This window comes from Harmonia axyridis, chromosome 1, assembly GCF_914767665.1.
Source record: "Harmonia axyridis chromosome 1, icHarAxyr1.1, whole genome shotgun sequence".
Lineage (NCBI taxonomy): Eukaryota > Metazoa > Arthropoda > Insecta > Coleoptera > Coccinellidae > Harmonia > Harmonia axyridis.
Window position 1 is genome coordinate 55,877,320 of NC_059501.1, and position 25,210 is coordinate 55,902,529.

General features: G+C 31.0%; 4 protein-coding genes across 7 annotated transcripts; 2 read left to right on the forward strand and 2 right to left on the reverse strand.

The window, feature by feature from the left end:
- The first annotated feature begins 33 nt into the window (after positions 1-33).
- Positions 34-918, forward strand: LOC123684581 (transmembrane protein 222). Its single transcript, XM_045623890.1, has one exon. The coding sequence runs from the start codon at positions 340-342 to the stop codon at positions 847-849; it is 510 nt and encodes a 169-aa protein (XP_045479846.1). The 5' UTR covers positions 34-339; the 3' UTR covers positions 850-918.
- A 419-nt stretch (positions 919-1,337) lies between these two features.
- LOC123684565 (checkpoint protein HUS1) lies at positions 1,338-4,864 on the reverse strand. 4 transcript variants are annotated; one of them, XM_045623876.1, is made up of 6 exons: positions 4,774-4,864; positions 4,238-4,444; positions 4,080-4,183; positions 3,921-4,028; positions 3,680-3,857; positions 1,338-1,589 (listed from the first exon to the last, which is right to left on the reverse strand). In XM_045623876.1, the coding sequence occupies exons 2-6, from the start codon at positions 4,401-4,403 to the stop codon at positions 1,360-1,362; spliced, it is 786 nt and encodes a 261-aa protein (XP_045479832.1). In that variant the 5' UTR covers positions 4,404-4,444; positions 4,774-4,864; the 3' UTR covers positions 1,338-1,359. The 4 variants fall into 4 exon arrangements, with proteins under 4 accessions (XP_045479832.1, XP_045479818.1, XP_045479821.1 ...); XM_045623862.1 differs by having other exon boundaries at positions 4,554-4,847; XM_045623865.1 differs by having other exon boundaries at positions 4,549-4,824.
- An 83-nt stretch (positions 4,865-4,947) lies between these two features.
- LOC123684587 (death-associated protein 1) lies at positions 4,948-6,088 on the forward strand. Its single transcript, XM_045623903.1, has 2 exons — positions 4,948-5,119; positions 5,173-6,088. The coding sequence occupies exons 1-2, from the start codon at positions 5,068-5,070 to the stop codon at positions 5,412-5,414; spliced, it is 294 nt and encodes a 97-aa protein (XP_045479859.1). The 5' UTR covers positions 4,948-5,067; the 3' UTR covers positions 5,415-6,088.
- A 3,325-nt stretch (positions 6,089-9,413) lies between these two features.
- Positions 9,414-15,825, reverse strand: LOC123684592. Its single transcript, XM_045623907.1, has 2 exons — positions 15,631-15,825; positions 9,414-9,567 (listed from the first exon to the last, which is right to left on the reverse strand). The coding sequence occupies exons 1-2, from the start codon at positions 15,768-15,770 to the stop codon at positions 9,474-9,476; spliced, it is 234 nt and encodes a 77-aa protein (XP_045479863.1). The 5' UTR covers positions 15,771-15,825; the 3' UTR covers positions 9,414-9,473.
- Positions 15,826-25,210: the final 9,385 nt, after the last annotated feature.

Genomic DNA, 25,210 nt, shown 5'->3' on the forward strand with positions numbered 1-25,210 from the left:
TAGTTCATAGTAGGTGTGGTGAACTTTAAATGGAAAATCTTTCAAATAAAGGATTCAAATATTTTAATTGCTTATTTATGTAATGAAAGATGGAATATAATTTTCAGTGAATATATCAAAAAATATTTAAATATTTTTCGACTCTTCAATGTATTATTTATATTTTCATTATTCTTCCAAATTGTTATCAATTGTAGCAGAAAAATTAACATCCATACTATTCATGAATTAAATCACTTGATTGTTGTATAGAAACTGAATATTATATTTGTACACCTTCCTGGTCATTAATAAATATATTGGAAACTCACTATTACCACAAACTGTGAATTCACAAAAATGAATGAGTACAGCCTTTCACTAATAGATATTTCCAAAGATAAATTTCCATGTTGCATTGTTTGGACACCTATACCAATTTTATCATGGTTTTTCCCATTCATTGGTCACATGGGAATAGCTCTGTCTTCAGGAGTAATAAGAGATTTTGCAGGACCTTATTTTGTGTCTGAAGATAATATGGCTTTTGGGAAACCCACCAAGTACTGGCAATTAAAGCCAGCCCTAGCTAGAGGGGGTATATCCGGATGGGATAATGCAGTAACAGAAGCATCAGAAATTTACAAAGGACGTATGCATAATCTATGTTGCGATAATTGCCACTCTCATGTTGCTACTGCACTAGACTTGATGAAATACAATGATTCTTCCAAATGGAACATGGTGAAATTAGCAGTGTTAATTTTGATTTATGGCAAATATGTGAGTTTTGGAAGATTTTTGAACACTTGGTTACCATCTCTCCTATTATATGCTATCATAATTGCTTTGATATATAATTTAGCATAATGTATTTCTAGGTTGCAGGCAGAGATATTTGTAAAAAAAATTATCAAAAATAAATTAATTTTAATAATATTTCACTGGAACCTTCACCTATTATCACTATAATTGATGAATTAACTCTTTGATTTCGTAAAATGTATAGGGTTGTTCACGGAACAGATCACTACCATTTTATTGCAATTTTTTATTCCGATACTCCTTGGCCTAAACAAGACCTCTCAGAAACTTACAACTTGTGCCTGTTAGAAGTACCAGTTACCTGTAATTTTCGAATTTTTAGCCAGAAAAATTCTGAAATGATAAGGTTCCACTCATTGATGACTAATTATTGATAAATTTCAAATATACCACCACAATTGAATATCTATACTTCATATCAATTTTACCACTAGCGTGAACTAGCAGCCAAGACTAGTAGCTAATTTTCAAAGATTCTAAAATAATCAATGAAGTTTAAATTAAAACTGGAAGGTTTTATGTTATAAGAAATATTGAAAATAAAGATGTTTTTATTCAATCATTCAGTTCAGTGAGAAATATCTGCAATTTCATAGCTCCAGGTTGTTCCATATACAGTTTTACCATTCTTTCATGAACTATGCTACAAAGTGCTTTACAGTTATTCAACTGCATTCCTGTGAGAAACATTAGAAATTTTTTTATATCAATTGTTGAGCTGACGACTTGCAGTTCTCCATCTTCATTTATTGTGTTGATATCATCCATGTTAGAGTTGAGCCCAACTGAAAGAGAAAAAATCCTGAGTACTTCCATGTGGGATAATTTTATAATGAGTATATGTATTTATATCAACAAGATTTTGAGTGCACTTTATCTGAACATATCTCTCTATAACTTCGTAACAATGTCTGTAATTTTAGAATTTTGAGCCAGGAATTGTCTCAAACGTTAAGGTTCGTCAACTGATGACAACTTCGATTGTGCCCGTCCGTCTGACTGAAACATGATTATTCTTCAACGGAAAAACCATATAAACTTGAAGGGTAGGTTTAGTTCTCGAATACCGAATGTTAGTTTATTAATAGGCAAAATCCAAAAGGATTTCCATAAATATGGGCTTTAGAAATTTTGTGTTTCTGATCATTTCCAGACTACAGATTCGAATGAAATGAAATATTTCAGATGAATTTCAAACTTCAACCAAAATTTCACGTTGATCGCATCACCAAAATCAAGTAAAATTCAAGAATTTCGAAAATAAATTACCCAAAACCAACTCATTGAAATCTTGAGAGTAGATATAAAATAACAATTTCGGGCTCCATGCGAAAAGAATATTGGAAAAGAAAAACCTGAGTATTTTCTTGATTACGGATCTGATAGGTTGAAATTTTAGGTGTTTATGACAAATAATCTATCCACAGGAAATTTCAAACAGAGCTTGAAATTATTGAACCTTATTACACCCAAAATTTCAACCTGAAAGCATCATCAGAACCATAAACAATTCCAGCAGAATATCAAAAAAATATGAGGGAAGCACCGATTTGAAATTAACAGATTTTATGTGCTCGATTATTCATGCGCCAATTACGCCCTTGGAGATCACATATACCTATATACCCATATACCGTTCTGTGGTCTCCAAGAACGCAATTCTAGGACTGGATGTTTGAGATAATGTCTTGGGTAGTTTTCAATTTATAGGATTTACACTCATGTTCATTCAAAATAAAATATGTCTAACTGTGCAGTTCGTAATGTCAGTTTGTCAAGAAATTAGAGTGCTGCAGCACAAAGACATGCAATGTGAGCAGGGCATTAATCCTGCTGAAATTTCTTCTTAATCGCTATTAAAGTTCCATATAGCTGGTATAATATTTTTCTGACTTAAGTTGCCATCAATTGAAAAAGGTTCTATAACATTATTTTCCAAAAAATCATTTCATATCTTTAATTTTTAGGATATTGCGTCCTTAATGATAAACTCGAATGTTTATTTTCTCAAGACTAATATTTGGCTACTGAAGGATTGTGGTGTTCATAAAGGGAAAATGAGCATTAATAGATGAACCAAAATATTTTTTGTCAATTCGTTATTTTCTAAAATATTATACCACAGACTACTTAGTCTTTGATTATACTCTCATCATCTCACCAACTTCCATTCCCCTAATACTATCTTCTGGAAAAATTTCTTGGGAAGAATCACACCCATGCTTCATCAAAAAATGTCTAACTGGATTTTTGTTTCTACAAAGGCACATAAATTTAAATCCCTCTCAATTCTTTCTTCAGAGGAGCAACGTCTCCTCATTGTTATTTACTACATACCTTAATGCAAATTTTTTTAGAATGATTAGAAATATTCAAAACTTCAAACAGATGTAAATTGTTGATCAAGATAACCAAAAATGAATCCCCTATCCACTTCTTCTGCGCCGTCAGCTTTTAAAAATTATTTAATAATATTAATTTTTGTCCATGGGTATACATTTTTTTAGAATGAAAATTCATATATTGCAACTGGCTAACTGGAAATGAAACTATTTCACGAGTATAATACCACAGAATTTGTGATGATACAGATATCAGAGATAAAATTGGCAAAGGTAGGCTCCACTTGTTTCTAATTGGACTTTCAATGTTTGTTGAAGGGGAATGGAGAAAATGTTACCGCTCCTTGTTTAACTTTTGGAATTCTTTATGCTTTTCTTCAAACACATTGACATTACATCCTAACAAATTGCCAACCCCCTATAGGTATATTTGGCATCTTATTTACATAAGGAATGAAATGCACAATGATTTAAATTCGACTAAATCGATTATTGGGCCTTATTTACAATTGATTGATCACATAATACATTACCTGCAAAACTTTCTATGCTCAATTCTGGAAAATGTGAGGATATTGTTACAGTGTTTGTTTTTATTTGTAGAATTAATCTTCCATTTTTATTTGCTGATACTATCAATTGATGACTAATATTTTTCATTCTTTCCACTATGTTTTTCAAATGTTTCAAGGGAGGCATGGATATTGTTACCTAAGAATTATAGATTTATTAAACTTCAAAATAAAATAGCAAAGAAAATAATTCAAAACTTACATGAAAATCATTGAATCTTGGTTCTTCATAATTACTCCAATGCTTTCTAGAAATTACTTCTACACGTATATCATGGACACATTGTCTAGATTGAATATCCTCTGGAACCTTTCAAACATGTTCACATAATAATAAACCATAGTGTACTTAATTACCTACCAGTTCCATTTCCAAGGTGAGACAGGGAAATTCTTTATTAGTTAGTTTAATTTTCAAATTTTTTACATTTTGCTTCAGAACTGATACAGATCGAGCAAGGAGAGCTGGAAATGATCAGAAATAATAAAACGGTAAGTGGAGTGATCTTCAAAGCAAACCTGTTGAAAATTCTAAATATATCTCATTATATTCTTCACTTACACCTACAACATTATACTCTTTAAAATAAAAGTTTACTGGTAAGTCACACCAGACCAAAGGACGTCTAGGACCAGATTCCTCTTCAGACACAATGAAATAAACATTTTTAGTAGTAATTCTCATAACACATTCTTTTGAAAACTTGGACAAGCTAGTAGTAATGTCTGAAAATTAAAATTCTACATTTAAATAATATTATTTATTTCGATTGTATTGTAACCAAAAAATTGAATTATAAATTTAACACCTTGCACAATTAAGGTGATACCTTACTCATAAAGTCACGCATAGCGGTGGAATCTGATATAAGACCCCTGAATTTCATATTTATTTTCTATCATAATCATTAAGCACCAATACTGTTTTTATAATTCTGATGAGAAATATATTCTCTTATTTCTTAACCGAATTATTAGTTTCAGTTAGGAGTTCTTATTAATATAATTTAGTATTAGATTAATACTAGAGAGAAAGTTTTTGTTAGGATATATACCGAATATATTATCAAGAATTGCTAGTTATATTCAAAATAAAACGAACATGTAAATTCAAATTATAGTATGTTTTGTTCTGATGATTCAAATATTCTGTACTCGGTAGTTTAAATGATCAAATATCAACAGGACAGCATTGACAGTAGACACAAAGGATAATATTTTTCTATGGTTATTTCAAGGTCAAATATTTACTACGTGTAATTTGTTTACTTATAAATATTCCATAATCGGCAATATTTATTCATCCATATTGTTGCAATTCAGTGAATTTATATTTAATTATACTAATCATGTCAAGCCCTAAAAATGAATGTGAACTTAAAGGTGGTCATCCACCAGCAGGTAGGTGTTATTATATTTTTTAATAAGGTATATTTACCTACTTATTATTACAGTCAAGGCAGGAGGTATGCGTATTACTCAGCATAAAACTAGAAAAGATTCCGGTGGACTTTCCGAAGATACTACAGGATTAACTATTACCAGCAGCCCTCCAAAAACATTAACTATTTCAGGAGCTGTTGCTAAAGGCTATGCTGATTTTCCTACAGAAGCTGTACAGAGCTTCCATAAAGAAAAACCTCCAGTACAACATGCTAGCAGACCGCAAGTAAATATTCAACAGCCAAGAAAATAAATATTTCCCTTTATGATATGGGAAGTATTTCATAATTACTTTTCCTTTTAATTGAAGAACTGGTTGCTTTCAATCTACAATTTTTATTGTATCAATTGTTTTCTGATTTTGTCTAAACAACTCAGTGATGATATTATATCAGAAATTGAATATATAGCAACTTTAAATTTATAGTTTTGGGTTTGGGATCTTTGCTTTCAATAATTTGCTTTTTTCTCTCTTCATGCAAAAAATATTACATTTTATTTCAATTTAGATGAAAAATATGTTTTTGTAACCTTAGATTAAAAAAAACTTCATAATCTCTTAATATGAGTAAATCAGGTTGTATTGTTAGATGAAGTTCCTTTGTATTTATATCAAAGCATTTTAGCCTTGTAAGATAATAGAATTATTACAATTTTTAAACTTAAAAAATGGGGTTAATATTGGATTATTATAGGGTTTATATATTTTTAATATTTTAACATCAGTGACTATAGTATTCTAATATATGTTGAAATTATGATTTGAAATTTTTATAAAAAAGTTATGGAATGATACTAATTTTTATTTTGTTCAGAATATTAATTTTGTTGATTCTCTAGATTCTTTGTTTCATGTGTATTCTTTGAAGTTTTTTACATCTGTTTTGATAAATGTATAAGTGAGAAATAAAATGAAAATGTCTAAAAGCAAAGCCTATTCTTTCACACAAAGAATCTTATTTGTTGTGAAAATTAGTTACTTTATGAATAGCCCCTTTTTTCATGAATTGTTAATTTCTGTAAATTGATGAAAAATTTTTTAGGAATAACATTTTTCTATATATGTATCATAGATAAATACAAAAGTAGGATCCCTTTTATATGATATGTATGTATAGAAAAATGTTATTTAAAAAAAAATGCATCATTTAATAGAATTTCACTTTTGTGGTTTTCAATGGTTTAAATGGCGTATGAATAAACCAGTGTTCAAAAACTTCTCGACTTCCCGTCGGCCCTTTTCTTAGTTCACATCAGAACTATAGAAAATTCATAAAAGAGATTGAAAAAAATTACTGAATATCTCCGAGATTAAAGATCCTATCAGATTGAGTTCATCCTATATACAGGATGTCCCGAAACTATGGTGCCAAATTGAAACGAAGCATTCTCCTTGAAAAATAAATAGAACTTTTCTAATATTAATTTCTCAAATGTTCTTTGCAGAGATACAGGGTCTTGAATAGGCAAAAATTAGAAGTAATTCTTAATTAAATTATTTATTATTTAATTTATTAAATTTGAAAGAATGTGTTCAAAAGGTATTTTATTCGAAAAAAATCACATTTTCGGTCGAAACCAGTGGCGTACAAACAGGTATACATTTTTCACTCAAAATTGAATGAGGTATGCAAAAAATGCATAATTTGTGGCGTGAAAAATAGGGGGAAAAGGTAGCATGATTCCTTTCTTGTACGCCACTAGTGTTAATTGAAAATGTGATTTTTTTTCGAAATAGAGCTCTCATTGAACGCAAACATTCTTTTAAATTTAATCACAAAATTTTGGAAACTGATGTGGAAGTTATATGAAGGAAAATTACTTTTGATTTTTCATATTCAACATCCTGTATCTCTGCAAAGAATGTTATTGGAGAAAATAAGTATTAGGACAGTCTTATTTATTTTTCAAAACGAATCTTCTGTTTCAATTTGGCACCAAATTAAGTTTCGGGACACTCTGTATATAGAATAACCATTTCAAGCTCCAAAGCCAATGCAGTTACCACAGTCCTCATCAATAGAGATGGTACGATGATACGCACTAGGCATATACAGAATGTTCCTAAATTGGAAGTACAAACGAAAATTACATATTTTTCGGATCATTCCAAGAAAAAAAAATTTCTCATAGCAAGGGCGTAGAAATGGGGGTACTGGGGATTCCCCAAGATTTCTAAAATATGAAATTTTAGATTTCTCTCAAAGACGAAAAACGAAAATTCTTCCATAAAATGAACCAATACTTACTTATTTCTCTTTAAAATCGACACGCCAGCAAAAAATCGAACTTTTTACGGTATATGAGTTAATTATCGCTTTCAAGATGATTACTTTTATTTCACTACGGGCACGTCTATGTCCGAGGTTTATTATTTTCCTTTATCTGTAACCGCTTTGTAGGCATCACCCACTGTGTTGCCATTATGATTTTTGCATTCGTCATCGGTATACAGGTATAAAAAAATACCTGTTGTTTTCGGTTTTTTGTATAATTTTCGTCACAAAATTTCAATACTGCAGTTATCAAAGAACTGAACTGTGTTATTCGCATTGAAAAATTGTTTGTGCTGTGTTTTACAATTTAATGTGTTTCATTCAAATTGAAATTTATTTGTATGGGCATAAGTTTTGAATTGACATGGTGTTCCTAAATTGGAAGTACAAACGAAAATGAGAGATTTTTCGGATCATTTTAAGAAATAAAGTTCTATAACATGGGTCAGGAAACGATTTGTTTTCGAGATACAAATGTAAAAATGTTGTTGTCTTTACCCATCCTATGAATATCAAAAACCTGAAAAAAATTTGCACAACGTGTATAGTGAACAACAAATATTTTATGCAATGGAAAAGTGTTTACGATAATTGGCACGTTCGGTCTTCACCTCTCTGATTGCTCTTCGCTCAATTAATTTCTAACACCTAATAAGTTATCTTCTTATCGCCTGTAACCATAATAAGTATCAACTTTCCCGAAATCGATATTTACATCTTTTCGTCCAGAACCCCATAAATATCGTATAGTGTCTAAGTGGCCTTTAGTATCTGGTGACCAGACCAGACTCTGGTCTGCGTATCGTCACATTTATTGGAATTTCGGGACAAAGAGGATCCAATTTTAAAAAACCATATATTTAATGACCGCCACTTCAAGATTCACTTATATTAGTATAAATATTCAAAACGAACTTATTATGACCATTGGGAAAATATTACCGGAAAAATAACAGAAAAAATTGGTTAGGCAGAATTTTACGGCATAACTAATATTTGATGAAACCGCGGGTATTTCTAATACATATATACCTACTAATCAAATGACTTTTTTCGTCCAGTATATTAGCGTTGAATGTTGATAGTAATAATATTCAAGGGGACTTTATATGCTTTTTACAGTGTGATATGATTATATGTATAGATCCCATTTTGTCACCAGAGAACGTTTTAGCAAATACGATAATATAAACCTTGAATTTTTTTGATTTTGCAAACTGTATAGGTATTGGCACGGAAGGGTGTAATGTTATGTTGGGACAATTAAATGTTGCAGTACCGAAGCTTAAAAAAAGACATTGAAATATGCTTTCAAAGCACCATGCACAACCACGCTTTGAATTTGTCTGTTTCAAAAACCACAAATGTTCAAAGTGTTAGAAACTCGGTTGGTAAAATGAAAGAAACTATAAATTTTTTCAAACGCATCACCAAAGGGTTTGGTTATTTTCATGAAAAGTTTTGATTTGAATATTATTAAACCTAGTGAGACAAAATAGGTAAGACTGTTTGCGGTTCAGAACAAAAATATACAGGCGGGTGTATATCAGAAGATCATCAACTTGCACAACTCAAATTCATCAAAACTTAAGATTTTCAAATTGAAACCTGTCTTTTTTGTTATTTCAGTCAATTCTACTTGCAATTTAGATTGCCATTGGCTGAATTCTTATCTGAACTATCAGCCGCGGCAGTCAATCTACTACTTTGCTGCCGTGTAAAACAAATAACTATTCCCCAAAATCTAAATGTCAAACACGTGTTGCCAGATTTTGAACAGAAATCTCCGGATATCTGTGTAATTTTCTCCTTTATTTTGTCGAATCCATACATTTTTCGTTTCAAGCCTCTTAAATCTTTGTAATAAGAAGAATAACTCAGTTTGATTGCTAAGAAATGTAGGAATGAAATGTATCTTACGTTTAAATTATCTGATCACTATTTTCAGAATATAGGTATTGAAATATAAAAAAAGATTTAAGTCATGTTGTTTATGAAATAATATATCAAGAAAGACAATATATGAATATCATGAATTATTCATAATCCGTTAAGGTTTGCCAGGAACGTTGTTTTCTTTCTTTATCTTCTTTTGTCAGAGCTTTCAAATGGGCTGCTGCCACCAACTCCCTGTGAACAAAATTAACATAAAAAATAATTATCTACCATTACTATTAAACATCATTTTAATTTCCCCACAAGTGTGAAACTAGCTACAAAAATCTTGTAGTTAATTTGGAAGATGCCAGGGCAATCTGTATCTGCCATCGAAAGTGTTTCGTGGAATGAATAAATCATTCATCGGGCTGAAAATGACAAAGTTTTGTCACGTAACTCGGGTTTCAGTTTTATAACTTGACGCCACAGATCGTTCTACAATGTTCGTAAATTGACTGCTTCATTGAGGTAATAGGTATATCTACCTATTATATCTGACAACTCTAGGTACTGGGTGATTTGTCTGATTCGGCTGATTCTATTTTAATTGCTAACTTTGGTAATGCTTATTCAATATTACTGAAATTGTCAGTGTAGTACAATATTTATTTTATTTTTATTTATATAAATGGATATATTCAATAATTCCAAGTTTTTTTTTAATTTCCAAGTTTTTTTTAAAAACAGGCTCTGTATTGTGATAATTTCAGACCAATTGTGCAGGTTGAAAACACCCTGTATATTGCGTTTCCAAAATATCTCAATCTTTTTCAGATTCTATCATAATGAGTTATTATTCGGGGGTTTTAACACACTTCGTAATTTCGTATCAATATTTAAAGTACCATTGAATATCGAGTACCGGGTTTTTCACTATAATTTGACCCCCCCTTTAACTTTGTTAATAAAAGAGGTACAAAAAAATGTTTTCTACAAAAGTTTCATGAAATCGACTAGTGTTTTTTAAAATGATTTCACAAAACGAAATATATACAAAGTGGGCGACATATTGATAGCAACTTCATTTTTTCAAATGGAACACCCTGTATATTTTTCTATATTTGACTAGCTCTTTGGCCCCTGATTCCGAATATATAACATATCTTTGGCCTATCTCTTTCATTTTGAGTACCACAGAGTTTCAAATTTTAAGAACCACCTGGCAAGCTAAGTAATCAGTTTTCAAGTGGAAGGCTGCGATAACTCAAAATGCCCTTCTTTAAGTTATCTCGTTGGCAACGATATGACATACGTTTTTTACTATGAATTGGAATGGGATCATTTGGATGCAACTCCATATATTCTCTCCTTGTAGCTTCCTCATTTTTATTGTTCTCCACAATCTCCACATAAAGCGAAAATATTTCATATTTTTCCGCTTCTATGTAGTGCATATTCGATGAATAGTTTTATTCAATGACAAACGTATGTTATATATCGTTGCCAACGAGATAACTCAAAAAAGGGCATTTTGAGTTATCGCAGCCTTCCAATTGAAAACAGATAACTTAGCTTGCCAGGTGGTTCTTAAAATTTGAAACTCTGTGGTACTCAGAATAAGAAAGATAGGCCAAACATATGTTATATATTCGGTATCAGGGGACAAAGAGCTAGTCAAATATAGAAAAATATACAGGGTGTTCCATTTGAAAAAAATAAGTTGCTGTCAATCAATATGTTTCCCACTGTGTATATATTTCGTTTTATGAAATAATTTTAAAAATCACTAGTCGATTTCGTGAAACTTTTGTAGAAAACCTTTTTTTGTACATCTTTTAGTAACAAATTAGTTAAAGGGGGGGTCAAATTATGGTGAAAAACCCGGTACATCGGGTATATTTCAAATTACAGTAAACACAGACCCGATTTCCGAATGATACGTTGATCGATAGAACGCCTTTATGGATTTCCTTGAAAATTTTAAGAAATGAATCGAAGTTAATGACCAATATTCACTTATAGTGACTTGTTGATAGCGCAGGTCCGGCTTGGGAGAATATATTTTTAGTTACATCTTGTAAAAGTAAAACACCCTGTACATTAATTTTTTGAAAAGCGAAATCGTCCTGAAAAACTTCATTGAACAATACATTAATTCCGGAATAATATTCGTCATTTTCTGCAGATGTGCCTATTTGAGCGATGAAAATATCTCAGATTTACTCTTAGTTCAATAATTTCTAAATTTAATATTTTAGGAATGACAAAATTCAATTCTGTTTATGTAACTAAAAAAGGTTCTGCCAAAAATTTCCTTTTCAATAAAAATTTGGGAGCCAGATAGGTGTTTTTATGTTTCAGAACTACTTTCGAGTAGCATAATTGCATATTTTTATGACCTAACCTCGGACCTAACAATAACAATACCAGAATCTTTTGTAATTTCCCTCGGCCACTTTGTCGGCTTCAAAAGGAAGTATGTATTTGTAGGACGTGTCCAACCGAAGAAATATAATAATTCTTTATATTATGGTGTGCAACTATACTATCACCTACCTAATTGGTGGTGGCAATAAAATTCGAATTTTATGGTTATGTTTGAGAAACAACCCCCAAGAAATTTTTTCTAAGTAACAACCAGGAATAAGTTGCCGACAGAAGACAGGATCACTAAATGATGCTGGGTTATAAATAATAAAGAATATCCATTAGGGACATATAATACCCACAATTGTATTCCCATAGACAAACTTTCTCTATGGGTATTGTATTCCCCATCCCAGGGAAGCACGTAGCTAATTGTCGACTTGAAAATGTAAAATAGGTATAAAATCCTATTTTTTTTTCGAAAATTGTGGTAATCTTTTCCCATTCTTGGAATATCAAATCAAATACATAATATGAAACAAAAATTTTTCAATAGTTTTTGCACAATATTTTCATTTGTATTCATATATTTAGTGTAGAATAGTATATTCTTAAACAAGTTGCAGAATGGGCTCCTATTCCAATACGAATGCGAAATTCAAAGACGAGCGATGAAGGAGCGAGTTTTCGAACGTATGAGTGAATTTGGAATTGCCTTCTGCAACGAATATTAGACGAGATTCAATGAAAATTTCAGATTATACATCCCAGTGTATTTTGTATTGTATCTTGGCAATTGGTGTGACTGTTACGAAAATTGACAGATCACTTTATTTGAATCATACGTTTCGAATTTTGAAATAATTTATAATTACGCATTAAATTCGTGAAATATTTCTGACGAAATCGATTTAACACCACCAGATTCAAAAGAAATTGCGAATAATGTTGCAAATCATTCCACTATATCCAAATTGTATTACATATAATGACATTTATACCTTTTTCTCTTTAAAAAAAAATTATGTGAGTTTATAGGCATTGCCTAAACGTTAATCTATGTTTAATAATAAAAATAATAATTGATGTGTGTTGAAATTTGATAGGATCGGAAGTTGATTTAGACAACCAAAAAAGGAAAAATATAACTGAAAACAATGCTGTAATGAGTTCATTAGAGCACTGTTTTTAGTACTGTAATGAACTCATTACGATACTGAAATGGAGAAAATTATTTCCTGCGGCGGAGGGGCCTTAAGACGCTATCAACACGATATTTTGCACAAAATTTTATATGGTTATTCTTTATACGGGATGATTCATTGGTAAATTGGCGGAAGCCAAGGGTAGATATAGGACACTGAGATGAGTCAGAATAATCTATATTTTAAGGGTATATATCTCTTTATAATTAAGATACAGAGCTAGTGTTTTATTGATCTTGTCTATTTCTTTAATTACCCATTACTTTCGAACCACCCTGTATATTTGCATGATATTTGGTACGTTTATTAACAATAACTATTTCATACAGACAGAGACTGATATTTTTCAGGTTCGTCCTAAAAAAAATTGATAAATAACATTTAACCCAAAAAATAAACTCTCTATATCAAAATTCCCTGAATTTGATAATATATTCAAATAAAGGAGAAAAAACAAAATGGGGCAAGGTATTTCTCGAACTTTCGCATGCGATTTTAATACTCAATAAATCTAGTCAAACCTGAATATTAAGACAACACACTGAATAAAATTTCAAAAAAATTTAATTTAATTAGGTGTTTATCAATTTTTTCGATTGTCCATATGTTTGATGAACCATCCTGTATTTACAGTGTTTTTTCAGCGTTCGTCTCCGAACCGATCGCAGTTTTAGAATTTTGAACCGGGAATGGTCTCGAACGATTACGTTCCAATCACCGGTGACTAATCCGTGGTTAAATTCAATTCTGTCCAGTCCGATAACTTACGAACGAAAGACCCATGATGAAATTCTCAGGGTAGATTCGGATTCCAAATGACGCGGTTAACTCAGAAATCCGACAAGAGGTTTTGTAAATGAAGCCGTTTGAAATTTTATTTTCCTGTTAATTTCAAAACTGCAGATTCGACCGAGATAAAAATGTAAAATAACAATTTCAAGCTTCGTGCAAAATTTCATGTTCATCACGTAATCAGAACTAAATATGAAAAATTCAAGAGGAATATCGCAAAAAAAACTACCCAATATTTCGGTGGCCACAAGAGCATTAATTGATCAATTTGGGTTCATTATTGAATTTTTTTTTTTTAATTTTCACTCTTTACTCAAAAATGGTATTTAATGGACCAAAAATGAAAAAGAGCTTTTTTCTAACAAATTGAATGAGGAATTAGAAATTGATATTTATTTTCAAGAGAAGCATTGTCATTTTTCCTCAAAAATATTCAGTCGGTGCTAGTACAGACGCCACTGGTATAATAAAAAAAAAGTTTCAATCACAAAACTTGCTACCATACTGAAAATGGGTTTCATTCGGAAATCTCAGGCTGCTTGGCAGAAATTAATGAATTTCATATTTTTTAGTAAAAATTGAACGCTCTGTACTCTGTAAACGAAGCATTTCTCGAATATATTCGAGAACTATGCCTAATGAACTATAGGTCATTAAGCAAATTCATATTATTTTTCTATTCTCCAACATATTTTTTCCGCCTCTCAAACTAGACCACTGATGTGTATACAGGATGTTCCTAAATTGGACGTGTCATCAAAAATCAGATATTTCGTGGTTATTTTTGAGAAAAAAATTCCCTATAAATATGAACCCGCTTACGCTTTGTTTTCGAGATGCGGGGTGTTTCTTGTAATCCTCCTTTTTCGTGATTATTTCACCAGTTTATTCATTAATCATTGCTATAGATCGAGACAATACGCACCAAAACTAATAATTTATTTATTTATCACAGTTTACTAACCGAATTTGATAATTCAGATTCTTAGTTTTTCGAAAGAATTTTGTCTCGAAATCGGTAGCAGATACGATAAAACTACAATAAACCGAAAACTTCAGTACTAGATCAAACTTTCTTTTCACATTTTTTGAACTACTGGTCCACCAAACAGTTCTCGAGAAAAAAGTGGGCACTGATCTAGAAAAAAATCCACCCTGTAGATTTGCAATTGGCATATCACATGACATAAACTCTAAATTAGAATATCTATGCTAAATTTCAGTTTAAATATCTTGTGGAGTGTAACTTTAACACCCTGTATCTAGCAAACGCAGAGATTTCGCGGGCCCATGTTTATAGAACCTTTTTCTTTTTGAAATTATCCGAGGAATCTCTTGTTTTTGTTTGCACTACCAATTTAGGAACACCTTGTATATTTTTCGTAATGAAAAGTGACATTATTATGTTACTGAATAGGGATTCATTGAAATAACCCCGGTTCAGATAATATGTAGGTATTATATGATAGTTTTTTCAATGTGTTGAGATATTATATGCGAGATAAAGGAAATAATTAAATATTATGTTATATTAGTAGTGATTTCATATTCTACAGTGTATTAATTGAAAATGGTATATCAAAATATCTCCTTTTAAGAAAGACATTCCTTCAAACCGTAGATTTTGAATTCTTAAATTTTTTACGCCCGAAAAGCACATTTTTTCATGTGTATAAACAATTAACCTAGGTTTAACTCATGGTATTTCTGTGAATTAAGTGCTACTACATTTATCGATTATAAATCTTATTCATTACATGTTGTTATAAAAAAAGTGGCCTAGGAGAGTCAGAATAGAAAACATAGAAACAAACAATAAGATCATTATTATTATAATATAAGTACATATACAAAAATTTTCAAATTATCCCATTTTTCATTGAACCACTGCTCGAATTTTTATTTTCATCAGTTCATTTAACCATTGGTATTATCTTCAGAAAGTACTCACCTAAATTCATCATATGACTTGCTAGTCACAGCAGCTTTTATCTTGGCATCATTTCGAATCCAATAAAGTTTGTCCTGTTCTATAGCATTCTGCAGCTCTACATATAATCTTTGTTTATCTGCTTTTGATGAAGATGACATAATGAAGCGAATGACATCAGCAATAAGTGAAAATGAAAACTAATTTCACAAAAATTAAACTGTTGTCATGACAATTTGTTAGATCAATATTGCACCAACAATTTGTAGGGAAGGTTCATTGCTATAGGCAACTACACGTATTATTTTCATTAATAGGTACTTGATTTTTAATTTCTCCATGCTTTTCTGCATTACGATATTCATTGCATATGGGAATTAGATGATTAATTGTACAGATAATGGGAATTTTTAAATTTGGAATTATGTAAAATCAGGTATTGGTGATTACATCAACAAATAAATTCCAATATAAATTTAATAACTGATGGATTACAGAACCGCTAGGGTGCAAGGGGTACTCAGGCGTCGCGTTTAGGGGGGCAAAATAATATGAAATTGAAGTAGATATTGAGGCATATCTATCAGTATCTCCTCACAATAGAACAAAAAGATATTTTATACATTTTTTATAGTTTTGATTTTCGCAATTCGCAAAAGTATCAATGAATTTGGTTCAATGCGGTATTGTTTTCAATTTTGCTATTAACAATTAATGTCTGATTCACATTTGGCTCATTCGAATTCTTTTTTTAATTTGTTGTTATTTTTCAGCTGCTGCAGAAGAAAGAAGAGTTTTATAGGGCTATATATGGTAGTACATACTTTCGTTAGGTACCGCATTCATAAGTAAGGATTTCTAGGATTGTAACAATAAAACAACGAAAAGATGCTTTTGGACCTCCGAGAAAATCTGGAGTAAAATAATCCACTTTCTCAAAAAAAATATATAAAATATTTTTTCCAATAAATAAAATACCAATTTCTTTCCAGAGCCGTATCTATAGGTATTAATGCGCCTGTGGCAATATGTTAGACAGCGCCCCCCATTTTCGTAAATTTTTTTTCACCCATTATATTTTCTCATAGTATTTTTTTATTCATAATTTAAGTCATATATTATTTTCGTTCATGTTTCAAAATAATAAACAATATTATACAGGGTGTATATGAATAGTTGCGAAAAAATTCAGGGAGCAATTCCTTGTCAACAAATAGGGTGGGTCTTTCATATAAACTTTTTTTGCGCCTCCCTCTCCTTAGTTACAACTCCCTAAAGATGGCTCCCGAAAAGTAGTTTTCAATTTGTGAAAAGTTTATAATTTTTTTTTTTGTTTCATTTATTTTATGTTCGTACCATTTCTCAATAAAAATATCGTTTTGACATCCGCCTATTGGATAAATTTGAGGTCGAAAAGAATTCCAACCTCCACAACTCAGGCGTATTATCTGTTGATATTTTTATTCTCAAGAACTTCTCGAAAAATTACAAAAGATCTTATTTGTTAAGAATGGATTAATCTAGCCAAAATTAATATACTTATTGTGAAATATGAATAGAGAAAAAGTAATTGCGAAGCAAGTTTGGAGGGCGGCTTTTTCTACCTCAAAAAAACTTTGCAAGAATAAGATTATATTAATAAGTAGGCTTCTGATGAATATGCATTTGAATAATCTAATGTACCTAATTGGAGACCTTCTTTAAGTTAAAGTGCAGAATTTAATATTTCCTGTTTTATCTGCATATTTCCAAGATAAAATTTGATTTTGAACAAATCTAATGGAAACGTACCTCGAAAATATATTTGGCAAATCCCGAACAGTTTTATGACCTATTGTAACTACCTACCCAACTTTTGTTGAATGGGGTATTTGAGGACAATATTTATCCCAATTATGCTAACAACATCTGGTGGGAAATATAGTTTACCCAAACCATAACATTTCATTTTACTTGTATTCAGTGTGACCAGATTTAATAGAAATCTACTTTTATAGTTGATTTTTTCGCATTTCCATGAAATAAGTTGGTAAGATTTTGGAAATCTAACCGAGACTGTTCCGATGAATCAATTCATTGTCCATTGAGGTTCTACGCGATTCTAGAAGAATGTACGTAAATATAATAAAATCATAAAACTTCTTTGGTGGCTGTCGGCTGAGAATAACTACAAAAGGTGATGGAATCTGAAGGGTACCTCATTGAAAACAGATGGTGTAAAAACTTCAGTTGAAAATATACCATTATCTCACATCTGGTATTCTATTGAGCGAAAAAAATTATATGTAACTGGAATTTCATTGACAAATTAAAGTGGCTAAATATTTCAGATTTATATCAAAACTAGCTGACCCGGCAAACTTCGTACCGCCCTATAATCAAGAAATGTCTGTTACCTTTTCATCTGAATTAAGTTAATTTCTTTATTATGTTCGAGCAACACTATGCAGGGGCTTCATTTTTAAACTTAAATGCCTTGCAATATTGACAAATAACGTTCATTGGTCCAATAGCAACGATATGCAGTGTACTGTAGTCAATTTCTTTGTTATAATTAAATGCAGCTCTATAGGGGTTAAACGCAACACTTCTATTTTGTTGGTTTCGGTTCCATCGATTCCGTTCAACTTCATTCCGCGTTTCTTGTTGCTCATCAGTTTGACTTGCTTTTGTATTTCTTTGACTTGCAGCATTACTGGTTCTGCGACTTAAGTTTGTACGTCTAATTGCCGGCATCTTTAGGAACAAAATTCAACAGAAAATAAAAAAAGGAACTTGAAATTATAAACTCTGAATAAGAATTTATCGTACTACAATTATAATATTTGATTGCCATCTTGCAACCTTATTGCGGATCTGTGGATAGATTAAAAACGATAAAAATCGGGATTTAAAAATAGGGGTTGATCGTATAAGAGTGAAAATTGAGAGAGATATGAAATTTTTTATTCTGTCATGACAAATTAAAAATAATTCTTACCAAAAAAATTGAAGTTTATAATTAACAAAAAAAAAGTGGTTAATCGTAGAGGGATGAAAAATTGAGAGTATAATCAGATTTTTTTTTTAAGTCGACACAATAAAAAAAAAATTTTTGCCAAAAAATTAAAGTTTATAATTCACAAAAAAAAATAGGGGTTGATCGTAGAGCGGTGAAAATTGAGAGTAATATGAGATTTTTCATTTAAAGTCATGATAGAATAAAAAAAATTTTTGCTAAAAAATTAAAGCTTATAATTAACAAATAAAAAATAAGGGTTGAACGTAGAGGGGTGAAAAATTGAGAGTCATATGAGTCATGACAAAATAAAAAAAAATTCTTAAAAAGAAAATAAAACTTTTTAATTACCAAATAAAAAATAAGGGTTGATCGTAGAGGGGTGAAAATTTAGGGTTGCATGTATTTTTGTATGATGTATCATAAAAAAATAAAAACAAAAAATTTTGTCTGAAAAATAAAAAAAAAAATTAAGGGGTGGACCACCCTTAACATTTAGGGGGATGAAAAATAGATGTTGTCCGATTCTCATCCCTGACTAATATCCTCGCTAAGGATCACGAAAATCGGTCGAGCCGTTTCGGAGGAGTTCGATAACGCACCCGTGACAGAAGAATTTTATATATTAGATATTCATTTCACATAACATCAGAATCGTTTTTTTGAGGACCTTTATTTTATAGAGAATTTTTTCGTATCTTTGTATTCCCAATCAATTATTCAGATTTATATTATTTTGTAATATGAGACTATGAGAGCATTATATGTTTAATTGTTGAAAGCAAATCAAAAAAACCATGAAAAATATAGATAATCATGAATCGAATTGATTAATTCTAATTCTGAAAATTACTTTTGAAATCAATTATAATTATTGTTATATTTGTCATTTGAAATCGTATTTAAAAACTTGAATTTTGAATATCATATGTTTATCATCAAATGAAAGGATCCTTGAAAAATGTCCGAAAAACGTATTTTTTTTTTAGTATTTCAGATTCATTTTCGAAACGTACCTTGTGTCTAGTACCTACCATACCACGAACACTCATGTTCAAAAAATTTTGTAATTGGTTATTTTTTATTGGGTTCCTATCTTGAACATCTTTGCCAGCGATTGCATGCTTTTGGAAAAATTCAAAGTTATTTGAAAAAAGAACTTTTATGAAAAGGAGTCATTTCTGAGAAAGAATCAATCAAATATTTTCTGATCGGACAGAAAACCTGATGTATCCACTTATGGGGTCATTATTTTTTCGTTTTATACTATAACCATAGTATAAGGAAATTCCTATAATACTATGCTATAACTATAGTGAAAATAATGAAGAGCATATTTAGACAAAATACATACAGAAGTAGGTATAAGGTCGTGAAAAATAAAATCTCAAAATTTGATTAGTTTAGTATCGCGTTGACAACAATGCTATTATCATTGTTTAAGGAGAAGATAGTTGGTTACTCGCCCTGCAAAGGGCATTGGATGTGCGTATGTGGCGGTACCTATTAGAATTATGTGGCAAACTCAGAATTTTTGGGGTCCATCCTAATGCGCCCTCTAGGCGGCTATTTCTATAATCATTTGTCGGTAAAGAGGTTTCTACATTGGGTACAAAACTTGACGTGAAGAGTAAATAATCGGAGCCAAGTAAAGTAGAAACACTTCGATGTTTATGACCCAGGTTTCGAGCTTGGGATTTTATTGCTTTGGTCGTAACGGGGTTTGTTTTTGTTATCGGATTTCGCTCATTCTTACATACAGTTAGAAGGCTTCAAAAAGACGGATTTTCAAGAATTTTTTTCGCGCAGACTATTCAATTTATTAATTTGAAAATTGGTGTACATATTATAATAACCTTATAATATATTAACATATTTTTTATTTGTCAAAATAATCTTCGCGAATGTTGCTATCGCCGATCTCCTAGAGCTCCGCAAAAAAAACCAATTTTGCGGTGATCACGATATCTCTGGACCGGATTATCTGAAATGAAAATCGTGAAGGGAATGTATGATCTGATTTGCGTTTGAAAAGAAATACTGTGATTGGAGAAAAATAAGTATAAGACTATTTTTTAGTTTTTCGAAAAGAGAATTTTAAATTTAATTAATTGATTATGTAAAATTGTTATCAGTGAATAGTTTCATGTCAAGGTTATCTACCTCAAATAGGTAACTAAAATATTGGAATACTGCCAAAAGAAAAAGAAAATTTGATTTAAAAAAACTATTCTCTTTTTTGTGAAAATCTCATTTGTTTTGTGATAGGACGTGAATGTTTAATTTATGAATATACATATAAGACTTTTTCAGCTGAATATTTGATTCAAATTATATCGAATTTTGGTTTGCAAAGAGATTTTTCATGAAAAATAAAATTATAAAATTCCATATAAGTTTCCCCTCTCAGATCGGCGTTAAGCATTGAATAATATTGCTCAGGGCCCCCGCAAGGGACATCAACGCCCGCGTGCGGAACATATTTTGGCGCCCCTCGAAGGGGGAGGTGGAGAAAAGTACTACTGTATAATCGGAAATTTTTTTTTTGAAGTTTTGTCGAGAATTTAGTATAGAATGGTTGAAAATCTATCAGCAACCTTCATTGTCTTAAGAACTTTATGGTGTTATTTGTAACATAATACATTTCAAATGTGTTTCAAAACTTAAGCTGTATTCTTCTATAAATTATTCATAAAGGCATAAACATTTAATTAGGATCAATCCAGAAATTGAATGGATGTTTTTCTAGATTTGGCTGCTGCAAATTCTTTTATATTATCAATCAATCAATTTTATCGAGTATCTCTTGCTCTATATCTAAGATTGCTAATCCAGAAAATCTTTCTTGAGATATGGTAGACTTCAAATAGTTTTTAAAAATTTTTAATTCAGTGAATGATCTCTCACCAGAAGCAACAGACACAGGACACAGGTAAAGTGAGAAGGATTCTTGAGGCAATACTAAGATTCGGTAGAGAAGAAGTTAGATTATTTTCAAAAATATATTGTAGAATTTCAAGAGGATTTTCGCTTCAGATAATGAAAACAATCCTAGGGCTCTTATCTCGTTGAATAAATCATTTTCTTTCATTTCAGTCTCTTTTTTTCATGTCATCAGTTATGCTTTTGTTGAAGAGCATGACAGCATTTCAATAGATATTTGTCATTTAATTTAAGAATATCACAAATAAAACAAAAAACGTTAACGTTATATCTACTATTTAAGGAACTTAGTGTTTGATCCATTATTTTCCAAAAGAAATTTATTTTAAAAGCGATTTTTGGATCTTCCGTCTGTTCATAATCGAACAATTTTGGTTTATACTTTCGTCTTACAGTATATAATGGAGAAAAATCTTGAGCTATCTCAAGAACAGCCGCTAGTTTTCCAGCTCCCGCAAGTTTTTCCTCGAGAACATTATCATCCCTACAATTTTTGAAATGATCAACTAAATTGTTCAAATGGTTTTGGCACACTTTAATGTCAATCGCTACACTTTGCATCATGTTGCTTACAATATTAATCTGGAATGAAACGTCATAAGAAATTATGATACTTCAAATAAATTTAAAAGAATGAATATTTAATAAAAGAGAACTTGCTTTATGTCTAGTTTTTATGTTGAAAGTATCATTTTCTGTTATTTCTAAAAGGCTATCACATATTTGAATAAAATGAAACTTTAACATCGATTCGTAACTGAGGCATGGGCGCCCGCAGAAATTTTTCTCAGGGGGGGCAAAATGAAAATTATTGAAAAACGACCAGGCGTCCATGATTGTCGTAGGCGACATCAGTATTCCGTTTCTTTCTATTTCTGTATTTATATTTATCACCAGCGTCTACTCTCAATTTCAAAAGATCATTAAAAGTGGTACAGGGTGGACAAAATACAATAGTTTCGTGTGTGCTCATTAAATAACGCATAACATTCTTTATTAGTTAAATTAACAATATTATTAAAACTTTAAACGAAATTTATCCGGCAAAAAAGTGACTATACTTTTTTCCCGGATATATGTATAATCTTTACACTCACTTTTTTCCCGGGAAAAAAAGTAATTTCGAGAAAGTTATATTTTGTTACCTGTCAACAGAGATAGAATGTCTAATTTTTTTCCCGTGCCAATTTTTTTTTTTATTTCAGTCTGAAGGTAGGGCGATGAAGCTTTTAAAACAATATTATGACCAAAAATACGATTCGAACAATAGCTCTACCCTCAGAGTAAGAAGTAAACAGTTTACTTCTTACTCTGAGGCTCTACCCTTTTTCATGCAGCTAGCCGGCATGCGGCAAGGGTAATAAAAATGTATTGCGGCCAAGAGAATTTCTTCCGATGCCTGCTCGACGACAGAAAGATGAATAAAGATTGAACAAGAAACGCACTAGAGACATCTGTTGTTCACCATACCCAAAAATTATTACTCGTCTGAATTTTCAACATTGCACATAGGCAACCCATCATGTTGGGCCTCTTCCGGAGTGGCGCCCTCTAACGATATTGCCCAATTTCCTCCAATGATATTTGAACCGAAGTAACTAACTATCTTCTCCTTAAACAATGCTATTATTTACAGTTAGGTAAACGACAGTGAAAAACACGTATAAGGATCGAGAAATTGATACGTAAAAAAGTTCCATTAGGTTTCTTCCGTGGTGAAATTCATATTTTCGTTCAAATTCTCATTACTCTGATAAAAAGAAATATTCTAGTAGGCATTGAAAAAACAATGACAGAAACTATTTTTACCGCGATTTTACGAATGAGAAAATATAATGCAGCGTCATCTGTGATTTTGTCGAAAAGTATGTCAAAAGATATTTGGTAGTTTTTCACTTCTCATAACGATGTTGGTAGATTTCTGCTGCTTGTATTTTCAAGGCTATTTCGAAATTGGAAATCAAGGGACTTTCTTTATAAAACAGCAAACAGCATACAAATTGTTTTTGATAGATTTAGTAAATTAAATAATGGTAGTGTTGCAAAAACAATTCCGTCATGATTTAGAAAAATAAAAATAATGCATATCAACTTTTTTTTAATATTTGCAAGATCTAACAAAATAATAAAACTGCGCAGTTGTTCTCAGTAATTTGAATCTTTACTGGGCATATTGAATTTATGATTCTCTCCTTTTGTATCATGTAATGATTGTTTGCATATTTTAACATTTTAGATGCATTATCTATCGGAAATAACTCTTGACGTATTTTCTAATATTTACTGTTACCAGTAATTCAAATAATATAATAGTGATTTATCCAGCTTTTTTAACCTGGAGATCAAAATCCTAGTAATAGACAAAACTCTTTAATTGTTTATTCAGAAGGCAATAAAATAAATAAGCCGATAAAAAATACGATGCAGATGTGAGTTTTATTATTTGCAAAGGACCTATATAGGAATTCATGTATAGATTTCTCAAACTAGGAATCACTGTGGTGTGGCATCCAATTTTTATATGGAGGACAGATCATTCTCTATTTGAGTTTTGAATTTTACAAGAACTACTTCAGAAAATTAACTTGAACGATTTCAATGGTCCGTTTATTAAAACTATTCCAGAGCTTTTCAGTTTGGCGAGGATTTCTCAGCCAATTTTGTCCTTGTTTTACATCCCAGGATTAGAAATGGTTACATATAGGAACGTAGTGATCCCTGCCATATACACCAATCCTATCTCTATAGCGGAAAGAAGTGACTTTGCACAAAAAAAAAAAAAATCATGTACCTATGTTTCAGGTGGATATGGGGTGGGCAAAAGAAAAGAAATAAAATCATATCAATGTGCAGATATGATGAGTAAGTTTACATTTCATTTGATAATGATATTTTTGGGGTTTGGGTAGTTGTGGTGCCCAGGTGTTTAGTAATTTCAGTTTTTTGAAAGTGTATTGAAGAATTTATGTGTTTGATTGTGCAGGAAACATTCCTGCATGGTCTCAGTATTTTCGGTGGAATGTTTATTATCGCGTCTTGTTTTGTTCAGAAAAACTAAGAAATTTATTTTTTGATTATTTGAAAGTTTTTGTAGTTGGTTTTCGATGGGATTTGCATACAAAATGCTGGTCTAATGTTTTGTTTGTGAATACGAATTTTAGATTTTTTACTCAATTTAATATTTTTGCTCATTAATAGAAAAATATTTCCTCTTTGGGATATACTGCTTATATGTTCATTGGTTGAGTTTTTTTACCAAAGGTGAGTCCCAAGTAATTTAATTGGCTGATGATATTGCCGTTTGGAATTATTTTAATTGGGGGTATTTTTCGTTTTTGTTGGAAATGTATCAAGGTTGTTTTTTTAGCATAAATTTTCCATACCTAAATAATCAAGTAGCTATGGCAAACCGAAAAAATACACTGGGTGTTCTATTTGAAATATGGAAGTTGTTAGTACTTTTTGATATTAGCAGCAACACCGCGCGGCTGAAAATATTTTAGATCGATAGAGGAGTGGTTCCCATCTAAGAAACCAAATTTTCAATAAAATCGTAATTTCCGTTCTCCGTAATGCACCAAGGTACTATCGACCATTGTCCACCCTGTATATATTTAGGTATACAGTTCTATGGTTTCCAATGGCGCATTAATGACGAGC

Bases quoted from the DNA above. Each gene is read 5' to 3' on its own strand.
- LOC123684592 (XM_045623907.1), bottom strand. From the start codon at position 15,770: ATGTCATCTTCATCAAAAGCAGATAAACAAAGATTATATGTAGAGCTG. The intron at 9,568-15,630 runs GTGAGTACTTTC...TTTTGTTCACAG, and splicing joins AAGTCATATGATGAATTTAG to GGAGTTGGTGGCAGCAGCCC.
- LOC123684587 (XM_045623903.1), top strand. From the start codon at position 5,068: ATGTCAAGCCCTAAAAATGAATGTGAACTTAAAGGTGGTCATCCACCA. The intron at 5,120-5,172 runs GTAGGTGTTATT...TTATTATTACAG, and splicing joins AGGTGGTCATCCACCAGCAG to TCAAGGCAGGAGGTATGCGT.
- LOC123684565 (XM_045623862.1), bottom strand. From the start codon at position 4,605: ATGAAATTCAGGGGTCTTATATCAGATTCCACCGCTATGCGTGACTTT. The intron at 4,184-4,237 runs GTTTGCTTTGAA...GATCATTTCCAG, and splicing joins ATATTTAGAATTTTCAACAG to CTCTCCTTGCTCGATCTGTA. The intron at 3,858-3,920 runs GTAAGTTTTGAA...TATAATTCTTAG, and splicing joins CAAGATTCAATGATTTTCAT to GTAACAATATCCATGCCTCC.
- LOC123684581 (XM_045623890.1), top strand. From the start codon at position 340: ATGAATGAGTACAGCCTTTCACTAATAGATATTTCCAAAGATAAATTT.